The following is a 21,124-nucleotide window of genomic DNA, read 5'->3' on the forward strand; positions in this document are numbered from 1 at the left end:
ATGTGAGGGACAATAAGGAAATTCCCCTGGTGTCTTAATTATTCTTCAAAATCCAATCACCCACTCAGTGGAGAATTGTGTCTGAATGTTAAATTGTCTCATCCTACAACTAAAGTACAGATAGTACTACTCTCAGCAACATTCGGAAACTACAGTGAGAAACAACTGCTTGCATGAGAGGAAACAAGAAAAGCAGTGGGACAGATCAGATCAAGAGGTTACAATTCCCAGTATTCCTTTTCTTTTTATGCATCTACTTGTAGTGCATAATTAATTTAGTGGAAGTAATTGTAGCAGGACTGTTACAGTAGCTGTGACACAGATAGCTGTTTTAAAAGTATTGGGCAAATACAGGGATAGATTTACCACTGTTTTATGTATATATGAAAAGCCCTTCAGGAGCTGTTGAGCAGAAAAAGAAAAAAAGGATGGGCTCTATATTCTTAATAGGAAAAGCCATTTTAAAGGATAAGGAAAGCTACAGTTGGAAGGAGAAGCTTTTCGCTTATCTAGCTATACGACAGCCTTAATCTCCTGCACATATATGTGCACACATAAATACACACAAACACACCCACCCACTACACCTGGCCTCTTCACTGTGGGCAATAGATGGATATTTGAGCTGATTCAATAGGGCAACTCACTATATTCTTTTAAACTTCATCCTACTTTGAAAGTAAAAGAATTTTTGTCATAATAAAGTCATACGGTATTACTGTCAGCCAAGGATAGAGAATATGTGGCTCTCCAGATGATGTGAAAATATAATTCACAGCATTCTTCACCATTCATTGTATTGTTGAAATATATTGAGCAACATTTGGAAGGCTACATATTAGCCATTCTTATTTATAGCATTTGCATTTATAGTATTCATAAAGTACTATTAATTCACCTACTTCAGAGCTGAATCAGGCTGTCAAATAAGTTTTGATACTGAAGCCCCTGGTTTAAACTATTTACTGCAATATTAAAGCAACTCTTCTCTATGTTCCCCTTGTCTTTTGAAGCTGCTTTGCTCATGTACCATATCTATCTCTTTGTGCTTCTTCCCTGTCCCTCATTCTCACTCTTCACAGTCCAAAGTGGCTCTGCAGAAGCATCTTACGAAGACCTTGGCTGCCCGGTTCCTGCCAAATCCCCTGGCATCCGCCACTGTGTGTACTTTGCCCAGCCCATTAACTCTCCGACCAGCTGCTGCTACCCTCTTCCAAGCACCCATCTTTGGACCAGCACTTTTTCGATCTCCCCCAGGCCCTGTGCGAGCGGCTACAGGCCCCATTGTTTTTGCCCCTTACTAGAAAAACCCCAAAGGTTGTTTGGGTGGGGAATTGTAGACCATAGCTGTACAAAGAAAATTGGGGAGGGCAGGTAACTTTACAGGGCTGTATTCTGAACAAAGGAAAGGCAGAATCTTTGAACTGTTTGAAATGGAATTTGTTTGTTTGAGATTTCCACTTATGTCATTAATTCAATTATACTTGCAAATAACTTTTCCTATTGTCTGATTCTCCCACAATGCACCAATCTTTCTAGCTCATAGTATATCTAGAAGCACAATCTCACTTGTCCAGATGGTCATGTGGTAAAGTCAAAAGTATGCATTCAAAATATCTGTAAACTAAAAAGTATCTGTCATTTTAAACAGAATTCTATTAATTAGGAATTTGCATAATTGGAATTCCAAAGAGGCTTCTTTTCCAAAATGCACCTTTATGAAAATCAGATTTGGATGCAGTTCCTAATTCAATTCACATTCCTCTTCCCACAATTACAAATTTAAAGAAAATAGTAATGATGGACAAACGTATTGTTCTCTTTGTGAGTTATTAAGACAACCCTATATCTCACAAAGGAACTGAAATGGGTTTTTGAATTGAAGGAGAGAAAGGAGAAGAAAATATCTGTTTAAGTATGGGCACAAGACAGAGAGAATAAGAAAAGTGCTGTTACGTAGGTAAAAAAGTATAAATTGAGGGGTTTTTTGCTTATGTATGGAACAAGAATGGGATTTAAACAAAGAAGGGTATAGAGATAGAATTATTTCAGATCTTAAGTCAGCCTTTCCCAGTTGGGTGTCCTTTCAGCTGTATTGACAAGACCCAGAATTTTGAGCCAACCTGAGAATTCTTGTAGTTTCAACATAATCAAAAGGTACCTGGTGGGGAAGATTGTCTGGAGACCGTCTATATATATATATTATGGTGTGTATTACCTAAGGTGAAGGAATAGCAAGAATATGGAACCCTGTAGAAAATGCACAGTGGGTTCATACATAACTGTCATGTGTCCTTGAACATTTGAAACAACTTATTTCCCAGTTTCTGTTATCATATTCACGATAGTCTAACAAATCACTGCTGGGATCTACTTAAACCTACTGAATGAAGAAGAAAGACTGGAGCCAGGTTTTCCATGGTGATGTCATTCATAGAAGGATTAATGTCAGGAATGTAAAAGTAGTAAAGTTCAAGTTTGAGGACAGGTGGGTTTCAGATTTTAGAAGCAAAATCCAAAACATAAAAAGTTACTCTATTAGAAATATGTTACTAAGCACTAGTTCCAATATAATGCTTTTGAATTTACTGAATTTATTACAAGTATGCATATTGCAATTTTGTTCAAATGAGCTAATATTGCTTACTCTCAGATAATATTGTATGCTGCAGTTTTCTAGACCTTGTTGGTTGACTGAAAAAATGTACCTAGTTCATAAATATCTAGGACTGTAGTAGTGGGTCAGATATTGTTGCCCTATTCCCCATTGTAATGCATAGGATGTTGCTGCTCACAAACAAAATTCCACAAGAACGTTGGAAGAGATGTATATACATAGTAGCCATTCACTTCAGTAAATGAAGCAAGCCATGGACAATCTTCCAATAAGTTATTGGATATTGGAGTTTATTTTTTCACTTGCCTAAGTTATGGATATCAGTCAAATATAAAGTATAAATTAAAATCTGTTGGTTAAAACTTTCTTCAGTTTTGCTTGCAGCTGTAGTAATCCCTGACATCTTAAGGGAAATTTTTCAGGGCAGTTCTTTAGATTTTATCATTTTAGGGGGAGTGGGTGCCTATAGTGCTGTTCTGCATTTTGAGTGGGTGTCTGTAGTACTGGTCTGCATTTGTCATTACAGTGCTCACTTGTGCAAATGAATTTTGATATTTGAAAAGTGAGAGGAGTTATTTGGAGAGATTTGGCAGAACACTTTTCTACTCCAGGAAAGAAAAGCAGGGAATTTTATCTTATGTGAGGGACCTCAACTATGAGGTTTGAACTGTGTAACAACAGGTGATGATTTACCAAATGCAAGAGAGTGTTTAACTATTTGTTTAATTGCTGGTTGGTTGTGTCATCCTGGAATGAATGTTCCGTGTTACTTGGCAGAACATTTCAGAATATCACTTTACTGTGTGTTGATTGTGTGTTGTTGATATGTGGCCCAGAAGCAATAGAATAAATACAGGAAAAAGACAGCAGATTTTTAAAAACCTGTTAGACAACTACATATTAAAGAGTAGGTGGCTCAAGACATTTTGAGCTAACAATATGAGCAAATTTCGTTGAGGAGTAACTGGCAGATCCAGCAGGATATCCGATTCAAGGTCATGAGGTTCCAACAATTCCTACCCTCTTCCTGTAGCCGCGCTTTATCACTTCTGCCACTCATTCAGACTGGCAGTAGCTCTCCAAAATCCTTCCTCGTTTCTGCAGTTGTAGATAATTGTACAAGCAAGTCTTCTCAAATTGGTGCCTTCCAGATGTATTGAGCCAAACTATATGCTGGGTGTGAATAGAGAGTTTTAAATCCTGACATCTGGGGAGCATCTTTTTGGGAAGGCATGTTTAAGCTAATTATACCTAATGTTTCATACTCAAGATTGCTTTTGAGGATTCTCTTTACTTTTTCCTTTGGAACCCTCAGTTCCTTAAAACCTGCCTTACCTCAAAATCTGGGACTATTTGATGCTACAGGAAAGCCATAGGAAAAGACCATGATTGTCACACCATTCTTATAAACTTTCCAAAGGTATATAGTCTGACCATTATTGAGGTTCTTCAGTACCAATTCTATTATATCATGAAACTAATCACTTTAACAAGACATCATGTGAAGCTAAGATTTTTTCCTTTGATCCAGTATTTCAGTAAATGGGTATAAATCTCATAAAGTTGTCAACTGATGCACATCCTAAATACAAAGCTAACCAGTGGCATAGAGCTGAAATAAAATGAGCAATTATTGATGGCTACAACTAAGTGATGAAACATTCCAATCTATGCAAAATACTAATGGAATGGTTGTTATTTGGTTTCCAGGCCTGTGTTATGGTTGTTTCTATCCAAAAGACAAGGATGAGATCTATGGCCAAAATCTATCTACACATAAAAACAAAGGCATTGCTGTCACAGTGGTCTTGTAGATATGGAATGTTTCTTTTCATTGTAGAACAGCAACATCCCTTTCTATTTATTAGATATGGAAATGTGCCAATTGGTTCAGCCTGCTGAAACATAAGTATTGCCATGAGGAGCAGTGTTTACTAGCTGCCTACAAAGTGGTAAATTTTGAGTGCCAGGATAACAGAGCTGTCCGAGAACAATATCATCTGTCAGTCCATTTACAATGCAGCCTAGTTAACTTAAATTATGTGAAAACAGACACAAAAATACAGTATTTGATGTAAAATTTATAGATCTGGGAGATCCACTTAAAACCATCCATACTGTGTTTAAGAGCAAACACTTTACTAAGTGTGAGTGTGGAAAAATAACTACTTGTAGGAGTAAAAATGGTTGTTATCTGAATAGTACCCATGATCTCACCAAAGCATACAACTTGCAAGTCAGTTTTGCCAGTATGTCTATAAGAATGAGGAGAGCAGGGGGAGAAATTCTGATGGATTCATGGGGAAAAGTACAAGATGGTCTCATGTCTAAACATTCAGCTTAATATGAATATGTTTTCTTGCAAAATTGGATTCATTCTTTAAAAGTGATTGCTTTCTTCATCTGTAGAATATTGTCATAAAACTATTTACGCTTTTTTGTGATTTTGTGTTGAACAGTAACTGTTTCCAAAGGCAGTTACCTTCTGAGGGAAAACATGCAAATCTGCTCAGAATTCAACTAACACCCGGATAAAATTGTTACATATTCACCAAACCTTTGCTTCCAGCTGCTCTTAAAGTTACTTCCTAAATACTGTATTTTCAAATCTGAAACATTGTTTGTAGCTGACAGAAATATTGCTAGATTGCACTAGTTTGTTTAACTTGCTCATTTAATTATAGATTTTGCAAATATAGTGGCAGGTTCATTTTGGAAACATGGTTAGGTTACTTTATAATTCCAACAGCTTTCTGCAAGCGGGCTGGTGATAGAAAAATGCCTCTTGGAAAATAATATTTGACAAGTGGCAAAAACAGGCAGAAATGGGGATAGGAACAAATAAAGAGAACACAAGGTTACCAGATATCACCTAATAATATCACTTAACATTTCTCTCCCTTGGCTTTTCTCCCCAACCATGAAATAGAATCTTTCTTTTTCTTTTAATCTCAGCATCTCAGGATTCCACAACAGCTGTCAAGATGACTCCCCAATAATCCTAAAAATATCTGAAAATATTGAGAGTGGTTCTGTCAATTTAGCCCAGAGAGCTTCAGATGGGAAACTATTGCCACAGTTAGCCATTTCTAACTTCTTCAGGTTCTAGCTAGATTTACAGCACAATCCTGTGCATGCTTTTTGAGATTCATGTTAATAAGTTCAGTGCAGTTTCTGATTCTGTAATTTTGTTTAGGATTACAACCTTGCTGGCTTTCATTACATCAGGAAAGTGGATGTGGTAGATTAAACAATATAGGAATTTGCAAGGAAATCTATGGTTGAATCAGAGAATTGAATCAAACCAGGTATAGAGGACTATAATGCTTATGATAGATTCATTTCAGGTTCTTGCCAATGTTCTCTGTTGTTTAATGTTAGTCCGCTTCAATGTCCCTCAAGCCTCTGCTGCTTCATATCAGGTATATGTTCATAATACAAGTAATTAAAAGAATAGGAAATGTTTAATTCTTTTTTTAAAGTGCCTTATTCAATTGGGCAGATTTTAAAAAAAAAATGATTGCAAAAACACGTGCTTCCCCCTCATTCTAGTATCTTTTGCATCATCCATATAAATTTGTGCATATTTAGCTTATAATAAGATTCTGTAATATGGTAGCAATATTAGAGGTGACCTTCTTATAACAGAAAATATTTGTCTTGTTCTGCATGAAATGCATTGTGACTAGGTTACTATCTCAGCTGCTACTGCTAATATTATTCTATCTGAATAATCAGGTGGAAATGTTTATTTTACTGGGCTTATAGGTCATTTTAATTACTATTGAGTCCAAGAGGCATATATACCTGACATTTGTAAATTAGATTCAAACATATGAATAGTTATAAAATCAGAAGCATATTAATGTACATAAATACTGGAAGTATTTATTATAGTAATTTAAAATATATATCTTAATGATCTTACAATACCCCAACTGCCAAGGCCTGCTAATCAGCCAAATTTTAATAGTCTTCTTTAAAGCCAATAAAGTAAGAGCTATTTGACTTTCTGCGGGAATGTCTCTATGTTCATTAAAAAATAAAACTTATGTGTTATATACTCAATATAAATATGTAAATAATTGCAGTAGCTACTTGCTTGTGCTATAAGTAAGAATCACATTCAGGTGATCAAAAAGGAAATTTATACATTAGGAAAAAGTTGGTTGGCTAAACTTCTCAGATAGCCAAAGCACTACAGTTAGACTAAAGAGGGAAAAATAAAATTGATTGGTGAGGTGGGACCCAGACCCTTAATAAGTTAGGATGTTGCATTTCCCCATGTTAGTGAGTTATTAATATCACAAAGGACTACCACGGGATACATCTTTGGAATGTGATTGTCCTGTTTTCTAGAACTAATTGCACTGTGATCCTAAAGTTGAGCCCCAGTAACCCTAGCAACTCTGAGCAGAATTTAGAGGCACACCTTGCTCTGAAAAATCAATACATCTAGCTAGTACAGGTTTGGTGTTATAAATTCCAAAACATTGGGACTGTAGATTTGTAACGAGTAGACTGGAATAAATTGAATGTTACAAAAAGATTATAGGAATCTGGCTCAGTATGCAAAAGGCTTTTAATAAAAGAATGAAATGGGGTTAGAAAGAAGAAGAAAAGATGTGTGGTTTGATTACAGGGTGGAAAATAAGTTAACAGAAGACAAATACTGACAGATTATATTGTAAGAAAAAATACCAAATCATAGCTGGAATAATCTACCTATAGATAATGTAAGGAACTGTGATAGGCTAATATTTTGTTTGGCATATTAATAAGTTGCGGGGGTACTTTACTCAATGATTCAGCAAATGCTCCAGTTTTGTGGATGTGGCACTGGATGTACTATATTTTTGTGGCATTATCACTTATGTTTGGAGCATAGCCATTTGCAATGAATATAAAAGTCTCATTTTCTATTTTTGCCATATACATATATAGTTATTTATGGGAAGCTTGATAAATTGCATGAATCCTACATTTGTTTACCAAAACAAGCCATTATGCAAAAAAAGAAAAGCCAGCTTCACCCTGCAGTATTCCATAGAACAAGTCTAACTTTTCTCCACTCTGGTGATCTAGTTTGACTGATGCAATGATGTTTTCAAAATCCAAGAGGGTCTGAAAACAGGCTTCTGCTTTAGTTGTGTTGCTTTCTTTGGGATGCTACTTTGGCTTTCACAAAAAAGATTCTTACAGTGACCCTGAATGCTACCTGCAGGATTCTGCTTTACCTTTTAGTGGCCTGGATATGCTACTTGAATATTTCTGTAAAGTTCCAAGCTTCTTATAATGACCTTTATACACATCTTCAACTAACTTACAGGAAATTTTCCATTTATCTGAATGCCATCTTTCCTGTTGGCTGATTTGACAAATCCTTTGGCCTTTCACTGTGATTCCCTCCATTTCCTTTCTCATTCAGAGCACTCCAAGGATGGTTCCCTTAGCTGTGTATCTCCCTTTTCTGAAACTCCTTATGCTACTGCGTTGAAATATTGGACCTATCACTGTGCTTTCCTTCCATGGAGTGGTGTGTTGTTTTGATCCTTTTTCCAGATATATGAACTAGAGTCTAGACTACCTTTTAATAGATTATATGGGGTTGTTTCATACACCTCATTGGAAGTCTACGCACTGATGTTGTGGAAATGAATATACAAGAGCAGTATATGTACACAATACATGTTATAAGATACAAGTACAAAACATGGAGTTAAATCTGGCTTCTTATGACTGTATCATGTATTGTAGCAGGTTGTTCTTCAACATTTGATTTTCAAAGAATTCTTTATCGGGTCCACAGAGAGAAAATAGGATTAAAGAAGTAAAATGCTTGCCTTTTGTGAAACAAAAAAAAAAATCTTTATTGCTCAGAACAAGTAACTTGTAAGGCTAAGTTCCAAAATGGCAGTAGTACACCTTTGTTAATAGACATCTTACAAAATATCCAGCACATGTAACTTAAGGCATTCTAGATAAAATTCTGATAAGCCAGAAATCTGCTCTTCATTCTATCACCCAAATCTTTTCTGTTCTTTATAGTTCTAACTTTATCTCAGCTCCTTGTCTCTGAATGTGCTTGCTTTCTGTCCAGTTGAAAGACCTTCATCCATCACTTTTCTCATTTTTCTTGTTTCCTCCCCCTTTTTTTCCAGTGCTGTGCTTCACTGTTCTGGGTGAAAATAGAAGGTCATAAAAGCACCAGTGCACCTTGAACCCTAGTGGTGCTGCTTGTAGTTTCATTGTCTTATCATTGGTATAGATTTTCCAGCAAACTGTTGGCCTAAATGCAGCTGGCCCTTAATCCTGTTCTGGCACTAGGGTTTTTGATATATTTCGCACTTTAACCCCTAGAAGCCATTTCTTCTGCTAATAATACTATAGCAAGAAGCTGCTTTAGGAACACAGTGTGGATGCTTTCTTTTATAGCCCTAACCCTCTGTATCCAAAGCATTAATGCCTTCATATTTAGTATAGAGTATAATATACTCCAGGTAGTGGGTAAGAGCACTTAGGCCATAGCTCTTAGTAGTGTGAGCCCCCTACTCCCAACCAATTTTTTTTTAAAGTGATGTGCAACATTTAAACCTTTTTTTTTTAAGTGAAAAGACATTCAAATGACCTTAGGGACATGGCCAGTATATTGTTTTTCCTCTGCCCACTGATGATTCAATGTATATTTTTGATGTACCATATAAATAAAAATAAATATATATATACACACACATACACACACATATATATTATTAAAAATGTTGAAATAAAAGTAAAAATATTTTGATAATCAAATTTACTTGATCTCCTGTGTTGCTTGATTGATAAACTCAAATTGTTGGGCTACAGATGTGTTAGATTCAAGTCAATTTTCGACCATGGGAGTTCACTGAGGGAGTTTGGGCCAGTCACATTCAGCCCAAAAGGCCACTGTTTTAGGGAAAATTAGGGAAGGGTGGTCCATAAATAGCCTTGAACTACTGGGTGAAAGGACATAAATTAAACATTTTAATAAAAGGAAACAGCTGTCAGTTCTATTGACATGGTAATGGATGATGTGATATATCTGCAGTTCATTTGCAGGTTGTATTGGACTGCAAGTTAAAATGCCTTGGGAACTTTTTAATTTCTTCAGTTAATGCAGTGAATCCATTATTACTACTAGGAGTCTATTATATGATTACAGCAGTGTACAAATTTGATCAATGACAATTAATTTCAGAGCTGGTATCTGTCACAAAAGGTCCAAGAGAAGTATCTTTATACAATGTACACAAGGCTCTTGAACCAATACTTGACTAAAAGAATACTGTAGCGATAAAGGCCTAGTCTGTACAAATCTTAGATTAGATAAATGAAATTATTCTTGGGTTACACCATTAAAATTGTACCTAAAATCTCTCGGGCTGTTGAAAAATAGTTATAATGAGGGATTCTCCACTAAGATCCTTTTCATCCCAGTTTTATTGGTTTAGTGACTTCTTGGTGGTGGTGGTGGGAATAGATCTTTATTATGAGCCACTTACACGTCCAGCTGAGGCATGCTTTATTGAATGCAATACATTTTGTTGTATTTGCACAACACATGCAATCCAAACCAGACTTTGGCTTACTGCAACAAAAAATACAACCATAGATTAAAAACATAAAGGTTAAGCTATATAGCTAAAAGTATATAGGCAAAGACAGTTTTCCTCTGAATTCTCTTCTAGATGTTGCATTTCCTCACAGTTAAGAGTCAGTGGGAAAGAACTGACTTATCCATGCAGTAGAAATTCTATACAATCTCTTTGCAATGAACGAAATATAGAATATGTTGACAACTCCCACTTATTTCTAGTAGCCTTGTTTAGGATAGTTTTTGAATGCACTGCTCTATTTAAACATGTAAATAAATACCAGGGAAGAAAGTTCCAAAACAGTTCCGCCTAGCCCAAACCAAGTTGTTTTACCATACAAAGAACTTAGTCTATTGAACCCAGGCCTTGGAGCTAAGGTAGTTTGGAGTTCTTTTTAGATCTGTATAGATAACAGCCAATGAACGTTCTTACCAAAGGAATACATTGCTGGCCAATACGCTCGCCAATGTCTGGTCTCATCAGTTTACTACATTTAGTTTCTATAAGCTCAGATCTGTATTTTCCAGAGTTCTTGATGATCTCCTTGTGGTCTTTGTTTAAGTTTGCAATTGATGATCATTATACCTCTTACAGAATAGAACATCATATCCCCTACATGCCATCTTTGACCTTCTAGAGGCACTAAGAGAAGATAAACATGCAGAGGTATTCTTGCTATGTGCTCACACAAATACATGCCAGCTGAGCTTTCTATAAACTAACTTGGCACACAAACAACATGTTGCTTCAGCCAACTTATTTTTTAATTGCAGCATGTGTTTGTAAGTGAGAAATGGTAGTTGGAAGGGAAGCATGTTAGTTCTTTATTTGGCTCTTAATTATTTCCCCTCTAGACACAAACATATTTTTCGCAGTCTGGCTCTTCAATCAGAAATTAGTTGCAAGAATTAAAATGTTATGAAAGAAAATAGGTAATAAAGGGGAAGATAAAGTATCTTCCACTGCCCCTTTATTTCCTTCTACAACGTCTCTATACAAATTAATTTATTCTCATGGTTTCTCTATGAACATTTAGCAACAACGAGGTAAGTTACATTAATATGATGGGCATTACTTCAGAATATAGTACAAGTACTCCTCAATTTATAACCATTCATTTAGTGATTGTTTGAAAGTACAACAGGCTGAGAAAAGTGATTTATGACCATTTTTCACATTTATCATTACTGCAGCATTCCCAGCCACGTGATCAGAATTTGGACAGTCTCATATATTTATGAGGATTGCAATGTCGTGGGGTCACATGATCATCTTTTGAGACCTTCTAATAAAGCCAATGGGGAAGCCAGGGTCACTTAAATGTGTTACTAACTTAACTGCAGTGATTCATTTAACTGCAGCAAGAAAAAAATATAAAATGGGGCAAAATTCATTTAACTGTACTGCTTAGCAACATAATTTTTGGTCTCAATTGTGGTTATAAGTTGAGGACTACCTGTATTGTACTGCAACACCATTTTAATTCTTATAGACATTTTTAATATTCATTTTGCAAAATACATAAGATTTTTTTTTAAAGGATTGTTTCATAAAGACCTTAAATGGAAAATAATTATCTTTGAATTTTTCAACAAATATTTTGCCTATAATCATAACTTTATTAAACTAATTACAATGCCATTTTTGTCCAATTTCAATCTTTCTGTTTAAATCCTTCCCAATCCTCCCTCCCAAATCTATTGGAAAAACTGAAAAAATAGTTATATTCACATTGATGCTGGAAAAGCTAAAATATACTTTATTTATTTATTGGTGTCATCTATTCTGACTGGATTGTGTTCTGTATTGTATTCAATAAAAGTTGATATTACACAAACAATTCAGAGCAGTGTAGAATCTGTTTTTAATCTGCATTTCAAGAATTCATAAGCAACTAACATAGAAATAATTTCTCAATGCATTTAATCTTATTCTGAGTTGAATCCATTTTATCATGATATCAATTATATGAGTTGTTACATCCATTATCCAGATCAGGAACACAAGGTCACAGTGTTTGGAAAAGACATTCACAAAACAAAATCAAATCCAGATCAAGTTAATGATGCATAAAAGATCACTTAAAAATTATTACCCCCAATGTGCTTTTCTAAACTTTCTATTTCCTCTTCTCCACAAATTGGTCTCCTTATAAAAGTACAGTTGGCTTCTAAAAAAAAAAACATTCTAGAATCTGCTAATTCAGGAACATGGAAGATGGTGGAATAACTTGGCCAGGAAGGCTTCAATACCGACTGAAGGAATGTTCCATTCTTCCTCACGTTGCTATATCCATGACCCATCCCCCACTTTTCCACAACCTAACATATTTCTGGGAAGGCTGGGATATTTCTACTACACCACCCTTCAGGTTTCAAATCAAGAATACAACTTAGTACTCCTAACAGCTATTTTCAGATTTAAAATGTGGAGTCTTTAAACAGTAAAAAAAAAAAATGGTTTGAGTAAAAGAATATTAAAAATCCAACCTTTAATGCAGTATATTGACCATTTAATATACTAGGTACTGAACATATACAGGTACTATCTGCTTGATATTTTTTTCTTATTAAAATAATAAGTTCTACACTCTTGTTTTGGATATGGAAAATTCTTTCTACCAAAACAAAAACAAATGATATAGAGACTGCAGGAACAAAAGAGGTGCCTTATATGGTATCTGCTACTGGTTTCTGCTCTGTGGCAAGGCCAGCCTTGCCCTACATGCGTACATTTTTACCAGCAATAGTGGTCCAACAACTGGGTTTCATCCATCCACAGAACCACTGCTTTTGTTCTTGCGGCTGAGCGGGAACGTGGACTTGCTCTGTGGCTGTGTCATTTTGCTGGCTAAGTAGACAAAGGGGTCAATGAGACTCCGACGGTCAGCAACTGAGGTTTCCCACAGTTTTACTTTCTCCGTCTTTGCCCAGTGTTGGGCTATATCATGGTCCACACGGCGTTGATCCTGCAAATCACATTTGTTGCCTAAAACCACAATAGTCACCTATGAAGATTGGAGGGGAGAGAAAAAAAAATCTAGCTAGTACAACGTCAAATGCACAAAAACCTCCAAATCCCAGGATGCTCTTATATAAATTTTTATTAAAGCATAAGAACTATCAAAGAGTAATACAAAGTAAAGAAAGAAAAGAAAAAAGGACAAAAGAAGCAAAAAGAAAAAGTAAAAAGAAATTTTAAAAAGCTTCCAATTTCCTTTGCACCAGATACAAATATGACCACATAATTATTTTTTTACTCTATGATTAATAAAAATGTTCTATTATGTAATTTTTTTTTCATAATGAAAACCTTAATCAAAAGCTCACTTTTTCTGTTTCATGGAAAAATCAATAAGCGGTTTTTGAGACAATAAGTGTAGATGTTATCTTTTCTCTAATCAAGGTGGTCAATTTAATCTTAGCTGCAAGTTCCATCATTTTCACCATCCATTCCTCCATTGTGAATTGAATCCCAAGATGCTCATGACATGGTGGAACAAGGCCACCCGGGATATTGAGTCAAGGGAAAGCATTTTCCCCCCTTCAGACATTGATTTGTCAGCTAAAGGTTGCTTCTAGAAAGGGTCTTTCAGTGCACTTGAAAACAATCCCAGCATGCTTACTGGTGGCATACATGCCTTTTTTTTTATAAAAATGTCATTCCTGTTCTTAGTGCCTGCCACCCAAATTGTCTGCTTCAGGGTCCTTCCATTTATACCCTTCTCTGAGAGACTCATCCTTGGCAACTGTACCATTTAGCTGACCTTGGTGGGTTTAAGAAAGTTAAGCAAGGTTGGAACTAGTTAATGTTTGGGTGGGAAACCACTAGAAATTCCCAGGGTTGTGCATTCGACTGAGAATGCAAAAAGGAAAGAAAAAAGAAAAAGGATTCCATGAAAATACAATAGCAAATTATTTCCGCTTTATTTGCTGAGCTTGACCAAACAGAAACTTACACCAACATCACAGATCTTGTGACAGGAGAGATTATTAACTTCTAATTATCTGGCTTGATAAAAAGGGGCCAGGGGCCAAGAGCTTCTAATGATGGGTGGAAACTGTAGTTTCTGGAGTTGGGGTCCCACTCCCAGGAAATTATTAAGCTGCCAAAAAAAACAACCACACCGCAGGTAGTAGTCTTTTAATGGCCACATTTGAGATCAGCAATGGAAGTATTAAGCCAAGTGGTCACTACATGAAAATTCTGCTAATTTCACCTTTCCTTTGCTTTACAGACCTAGGAATGTAATAAATAATTGGTCACAAAGTTATTTTTTCAGCATTATTATAACTGAACAATCATTGTCCAGGTCAACTGGTAAACGAGTACTTGTACCTTTTCTAGGCAGAAAAATAAATTAAGATGTTTGATCGATATAACCCTCTAAAGAGAATAAGCACAGTATATCTTCTATAACTTAAATATATAATATTTTTGAGAAATAAAGATGTAACTATTATACAACAATTGTTTCTCCTAAAAAATGAAAGATGTAATGGTACCTTGGAACACTGGACCAAGAGATGCTGATATCAGGCCCCAAGCCCAAGAATGACAAATAGTGATTCTTCTAAGCTGAGTTATTTATGGTTTCCACATCTACAGGCAGAATCTTGCCAGGTTGAGGACTCTACTACTTGCATCTACCATATGTTCTGAGAATTATTAGGGAGAGACTACCTTCACCCCCTATCTCTCACACAAAATACCTGTCTTTTATTCCTCTGGAATGGTCTCCTCCCTCTTGGGAATCCACCCTACTACACTCCATCAAAGCTGCTTAGGGAACAAGAGTCTCAAGAGGACCCTCCCTAAGTCATTAAGCTGTAGGTGATGGCAGAAGAAATACTTTTCAGATTTTCAAGATTCAGTTAGCATAGCTTTAGAATAAAATATAATTAGCTCATTTTACCATGATTCCTACTACCTGGTAAAGCTATCAAAGACAGAAGAAAGACATAAATACACACATCAAAGACACTGTGCTACCAGATAAAGAACAGATTAAAAACAACAATGTGAAAACAGATTCAAACCAATATGAAAAGACCATTTTTGTCATTTTAGGGTCATTGCAACAAGATCAAAAAGATCATTAGGTTATCTCAAAATAAACTTGGAACAGATTGTCATTTTTGTCTTAATAGAGACATTTAGTTACTGGGTCTCCATGTCTAAAGAACATTAGGTTTTTGAAGGTTGATTTGAATTTCTACTTTAGAACATCCCTAGACTCTTTGCTGCCCAAAGGCTTTTATGACATGAGTATCTGGGATGCTGAGAGCCAGCTCGATCTAGTGGTTAAGGCATAAGGCTAGAAAGCAGAAGACCATGAGATCTAGTCCTGCCTTAACCATGAAATCCAGCAGAGTAGCCTTGGGCCAGTCACTCTCTCAACCCAATTCACCTTACAGATTGTTGTAAGGGAAACAGGAGAAGGAAGATGTGTTGGATATGTTCGCTGCCTTGAGTTATTTGTAAAAATAATACAGTCAATCAGCAATCAACCAATGTTCTGCAAATTTCCCCAAACAGGAACAGCTTCAGAAAATAATTCCACCTACCTCCTTCTTATCTTTGTTTTTGTCTATTTCCTTCTTGAGAATCTCTACCCTCTTGAAAGACTCCTTGCTGTCAATACTGTAAACCAGCACAAATCCATCGGTGCAAGAGAAGCAATGCTTGGGCAACTCCAAGCATGGGGAAGCTCCATCCCTCAAGCCTCGGGTGTCATAGAAACGCACCTGTTCACGCATATTCCGGTCTGTTTCAATGGAACCCACATAAATGTCTTCCTGGGTTTCAATCATTTCTGAACCTGCAGAGAGTCAATCAGATAAAATCTAAGAATCTCTACCAAAAAAAACCCTGAAAAACCTCCTAGAAAAACCTACACAGTTATCTAGAATAACTTCTGCTAACTGCACTTGCTAAATGTTTAATTATTGTTCTTAAGTTACTATAAGTTCAGCAAGAATATGGGGGGTGAGTGTGAATAACTGGGAGGTACCAGATGAAAAGTAAGTTTGACAGGGGCGCAATGTGATGGGCAACAGTGTAAGAGTGATTCAACCATGAGTTAGCATGACCACATTAGCTTATCACCATGGACAAACCCAGGGCATACAATTAATTTCTAGTTCAAGGTTAATTCACAGGAGCAACAAGTAAATACTCTGTATATCCTCTGATTGTATGTGCATGTCAACAAACAGAAGCAATTGTAAAATGATATTTTCATGCTTTGCCTCAATACCTTTTCCTTAAAGTGTCATTATTTTACCACATCTGTACCCATATGAATGAAAAATAAATTGGATATAAATAAATTGAATTTGTATATTACTTTGAGCCATGGTGTACATTGAACATACTTTATTACGCAAACTTACATGTTAATCATAATTCAACAGGCAACAGATTTAACTCATATAGGTAGTCCTCAACTTACAACAGTTCATTTAGTGACCATTCGAAATTACAAGTGCACAGAAAAAAGTGACTTATGACTGGTTTTCATTTACGACCATGGTCATGTGATCAAAATTCATATACTTGGCAACCAACTCATGATGGTTGTAGTGTCCCAGAGTTATGTGATCACATTTTGCAATGCAACCATTCTGACAAATCAATGGAGAAGCCAGATTCACTTAACAATCGGGTTTCTAACTTAACAACTGTAAAGATGCACATAACAACTGCAGTAAGAAAAGATGTAAAATGGGGCAAAATTCATTTAACAATTAGCAACAGAAATTTTGGGCTGAATGGTGATTGTGGTAGTCAAGGACTTCCAGTACATACTAATAACAAAATAACTCTATTTAATGTTCACATGTTGTACTAAGCCTTATTATGATGTATTTCGTTTAGGTTTAGTATGCCCAAATCCATCAATCTCCTTTGTTAGTCCTGGTTTATTAGTAGTATAGTTATTCAAGGAAAATTCCTAAGCAGATCATGACTTAGCAGCCAATGAAACAGAAAAGCCTAAAATAGCAAAGAAATGAAGATTTCCTAGTTAATGCCAACACTCACCAACAATATGATTCCCATACAGAAGCTGTTCCAGGATCGAAGTCTTCCCAACTGATGCTTGCCCACATACTACCACTTTGCAACTCTTCCCCATTATCTGGAAGATACAAAGAGAAAAAAACCAAGAAGGATATACTGAGGATGAGTGGTGAAAACATGCCTAAACATATGCAAATACCAGTATTGCTCAAGGCTGGCTTTGGCTATCCTACAAAATATAATAGCCAGACTATTTTAATCGGAGGTGCTGGTACACTGATAAAAGACATGAGCAGAACTTCATAGGGCCTTAAAGTGGCAAATGCCTGGGCAGAGTCAAGAAGATGAAGAACAATTAATACATCTGTTATTTGTAAGAAATAGAAAGCATTTCTTAAGGCCTGATAATTTGATGTTTACAAATAGAATTGAATTTTTTCCTGTTATGATTGGCCTTGTGCTATTTACATATATATTGACCTCAAGGTTCCTATTTGACAAAATAAGAACATAAATGAATTTGCTCAGATCTTGGTGTAATTCTTTTCTCCACAGTGATTCTCTGCATAAGACTTTCTGATCTGTAGTAACTCATGTATTTAAATATACTCATTTGCCATATGGTCTGCAGTAATAATTTGCCTTAATTTTAGATTTGACTTTTATTTGGTAAATTTTGAATTCCAGTGAAATCAAGTCAATTTTTATTCACTCAAAGACCAGCAAATAAACTCGAGTCACAATTAAGATAAAGAAAAAATATTATTGTAAAAATATGTAAAAAGGATTAGAGTTAATATGGTGTATAGTGCAGACTGTAGAATAAGAACTTGGCTTGGGTTTCCAGTCAAAACAAAGTAAAGCCCATACATTCTAGGAGACAGAATCAAGGCAATCTGTTTCTTACACTTCATCTCTAATTTTACTCTTTAGTCTTTTACTTTTAGCCTCTTTACATGTTGTTTTTCTACCCTGCCTGTTTGGTGTCTCTGAATTCCAAAGAGTTCTTGAATCAAACAGGGTTTGCTGATGCTTTTAAAGTTTCAGAGAGAACCTTTCTGTCCCTTCAGTTTTTTCCTGGCATAATCATGATTATCTTGGAGGAGACACTAACATCTTTCCCTCCTAATCATACCCACATTAATAAGGAGAGAATAGAAAAGCAGCTGAGACTTAGTAGCAGTAGCATTGAGCAATTTTAGGGATGGGTAGGATGGACATTTCCTTTTGTTTCCTCGTGTTTGTCATTTTAGGCCAAAAACAAGTCCATTCACTTTTCCTACGTAATTTTTAAGCCATTCATATAACGAGGCACATCTAAAAAGTGGGTGCTTTTTACAGTTAGCTATGTTAGTTTTAGAAAAGCTACTTGTCTGAAAAGTTAGCCAAAGAAAAGAATAAATGAAGAATAAAAATAACATGTAAGCAGTTTCCAATATACATTTCTTTTCATCTACAGCTAACATTAAAATTGTAAACCAAAATAAGTTTAAAAACTGAATGAAAAATGAAGGTTTCAGGATCCAATCTGGATTGGTCACCAGTGCCAGACAGACTCAGATTGGATCTTGCAACATTATCCTGGGATATGTATATTCGCCTTCATTCATAAGGGGTTTCCTCTGAAAATGCAGTATCCTATCTAATCATCAATCTGAATATGTATCCCGTATTATCTGCCTACTCTGAATATTTTTATGAGGGGTCCTTGATACTCTCTGAGCTTGGTTGCTTTCTTGTAGAAGTTTCATTACCCAAATTAGATAACATCATCATTTTCATGCTAGCCAGAAAATAAGTTCAGAGAGCATCAAGGAACCCCTCATTTCAGCCCTGAGCTACAAATATTATCTTTTATTGGAATATTTTATGTCTCTGACAACCACAATGGAACAGGAAAGCCACAGTATCTCCAAGTAATATTCTTGGGGGGAGGAGGGGGGGAGAGTGAAATCTGTGTTTATCAGTTGGTATTGCTTCTTTGCCATATTTTAGCTATTATATTGTCATGCTGCCCATCTCCCCTGTACGGTAATTCTTATTTTCTACATAATTATGTACATGAATGTATTATATAACTAAAGTTACATGTTTATAAATGCAAAAATAATTTTTAGTCTCTTCATATTTTCTACACATTAACCAAGATTTATCCCCACTACAAACATAAAAATAGAGAAATACCATACTGCAATGGCAAAAGGCAAAATTGCTGTTTCTTACATTTCATGAACTTTGACTCTTTTATTTGCGCATTAATGATCTGTCAAACAGGCCTGCCTGACATCTGATAAAAGCCAAGTTATCAAAAGCCAATGTATTCAATTATCAATTAATCTTCAAGGCACTGCTAGCTTCTGGTAGGTTAGATAATACTCTAATTAAACAGCTGGTTACTACTCCTTAGAGAGGGGATGGGGCTCATTTGCAAATCTATCGAAGATGAAATTAATTACCGATACAATTAGCAAACCCACACAATCACTATTGCACATCTAAAAGTCTGCAATTTTTCTGAAAACTCGATTAAAAAATACAAAAACAAAGAACAGCCAATCCAAGACAACTTACCTTCCCTACCTTGCTCTTGATGTTTCCCTGCCGTCTCCAGCAAGGAAAGGAACTAAGGACCAACAACTCTGCATGACTGAGAGAAAAGACATATGTGGGACCTTCAGCCCACAGCTCCATCTAGAGCACTGTCTACAGTGTAATTTACTCTCTCTTGCGATCCAGTTAAGATATTTAGAAAAAGGTAACAGCACCGTGTTGCAGTCAAACACAGCAGAATGGAAATAGAAAACTGAGCTCAGCAATCTTGCCTATAATCCAGCCGGGGTTATTTTTCATTTTAAATTTGATGAAAATTATACAATCAAGCAGAGGACCATCGATCTTTAAACAAAACTGAGGAAATGGTGAATTGAAAGTAATAAAGCACTACCCCTTTTCCCTCCCTATCTCTGTTCACATATTTACACTTAAAAGCAAATTGTGTTTGGCAAGAATGCTGGTAGCAGAAAAATGAGAAATTAAAATATCCTTACAGCAGAAATGAAATGAGAATAAATACATGTGGGGTATTTTGAGTGTACATATGATGCCAAAAAATGTTAAGGATTAGATAGATACCTGATTGATGCAATGACTGTGTTCACGAGGCCTTCTTGACTAATTGATCTACGGTTTATGGATTTAACTCAAATTTTCTGGGTTTCACATAATATGAACAATATATCTAATACACAAGTTGGCTTTACAGAACACATTAGGTTGAAACATAATTGATTATTTTTCTTATCGTGCTCATGCAATCAGAAGAATGAATTCTTTGATATATAAAAAATATATCAATGTAGGAAATTTTTATCTATTGCTAGATACCTAACAAAAGATTCCTTCTCCAGTCATGTTAGCTCAGGAATTCTGGAAGTCCACAAGTCTTAAACATGCTAAGTTTGAAGACCCTTATATGCTGTATTGCCTTTAAAAAAAAAACTCTTAAAGAATTCTTTCAAACCGCATTTTCCATTTTTATAGCAGAAGAAACCTGCCTATCTATAGAGAGAGCTTATTCCTAACCAAATATAAAAATATTCCGAAACACTGAAGCCCAGTGCTATCAAAAAGAGATCTGAAAATAGATCAGTCCCGACTTCCAGGTTTTTTTTCTGTATATTTTGGCCTGAAGATAAATGATTATTTCCAGTTCCTGTTTGTCCAATTCCGAAGCAAAAAAAAAATCCCCCCCTTGGAGGACTCTACCGAGTCCTCTCCTCACTCGCCTCCCAACCGGAAGTGGCCTATGTAACTCTGACTCTTTTGTCTCCGGATATAGAAGGAGGAACTTCCGCCTCGTTCCTTT

General features: G+C 35.8%; 2 protein-coding genes across 6 annotated transcripts in view; one reads left to right on the forward strand and one right to left on the reverse strand.

Moving 5' to 3' along the window:
- The window catches only part of ZNF385C (zinc finger protein 385C), a 261,764-nt gene extending 248,963 nt beyond the window's left edge, over positions 1–12,801 (forward strand). For all 4 annotated transcript variants that reach the window (XM_026718266.2, XM_087916251.1, XM_087916252.1 and 1 more), the window contains one exon: positions 1,083–12,801. In XM_026718266.2, coding sequence (XP_026574051.1) covers positions 1,083–1,304 — 222 coding nt within the window. In that variant the 3' untranslated portion in view covers positions 1,305–12,801. The remainder of the gene's footprint in view (positions 1–1,082) is intronic.
- NKIRAS2 (NFKB inhibitor interacting Ras like 2) lies at positions 10,979–21,113 on the reverse strand. 2 transcript variants are annotated; one of them, XM_087916258.1, is made up of 4 exons: positions 20,392–21,113; positions 17,281–17,377; positions 15,804–16,057; positions 10,979–13,243 (listed from the first exon to the last, which is right to left on the reverse strand). In XM_087916258.1, the coding sequence occupies exons 2-4, from the start codon at positions 17,372–17,374 to the stop codon at positions 13,004–13,006; spliced, it is 588 nt and encodes a 195-aa protein (XP_087772384.1). In that variant the 5' UTR covers positions 17,375–17,377; positions 20,392–21,113; the 3' UTR covers positions 10,979–13,003. The 2 variants fall into 2 exon arrangements, with proteins under 2 accessions (XP_087772384.1, XP_026574076.2); XM_026718291.2 differs by lacking the exon at positions 20,392–21,113 and adding an exon at positions 19,831–19,871.
- Positions 21,114–21,124: the final 11 nt, after the last annotated feature.

The sequence above is a fragment of the Pseudonaja textilis genome, chromosome Z (assembly GCF_049901715.1).
Source record: "Pseudonaja textilis isolate UNSWEBS1 chromosome Z, rPseTex1.2, whole genome shotgun sequence".
Classification (NCBI taxonomy): Eukaryota; Metazoa; Chordata; class Lepidosauria; order Squamata; family Elapidae; genus Pseudonaja; species Pseudonaja textilis.

What these genes read in the sequence shown, in the direction of transcription:
- NKIRAS2 (XM_087916258.1), bottom strand. Translation starts at nt 17,374, where the DNA reads ATGGGGAAGAGTTGCAAAGTGGTAGTATGTGGGCAAGCATCAGTTGGG. An exon ending in GTATGGGAATCATATTGTTG is followed by an intron (nt 16,058 to 17,280) that starts GTGAGTGTTGGC and finishes GACTCTCTGCAG; the next exon opens with GTTCAGAAATGATTGAAACC. An exon ending in AAAACAAAGATAAGAAGGAG is followed by an intron (nt 13,244 to 15,803) that starts GTAGGTGGAATT and finishes CAATCTTCATAG; the next exon opens with GTGACTATTGTGGTTTTAGG.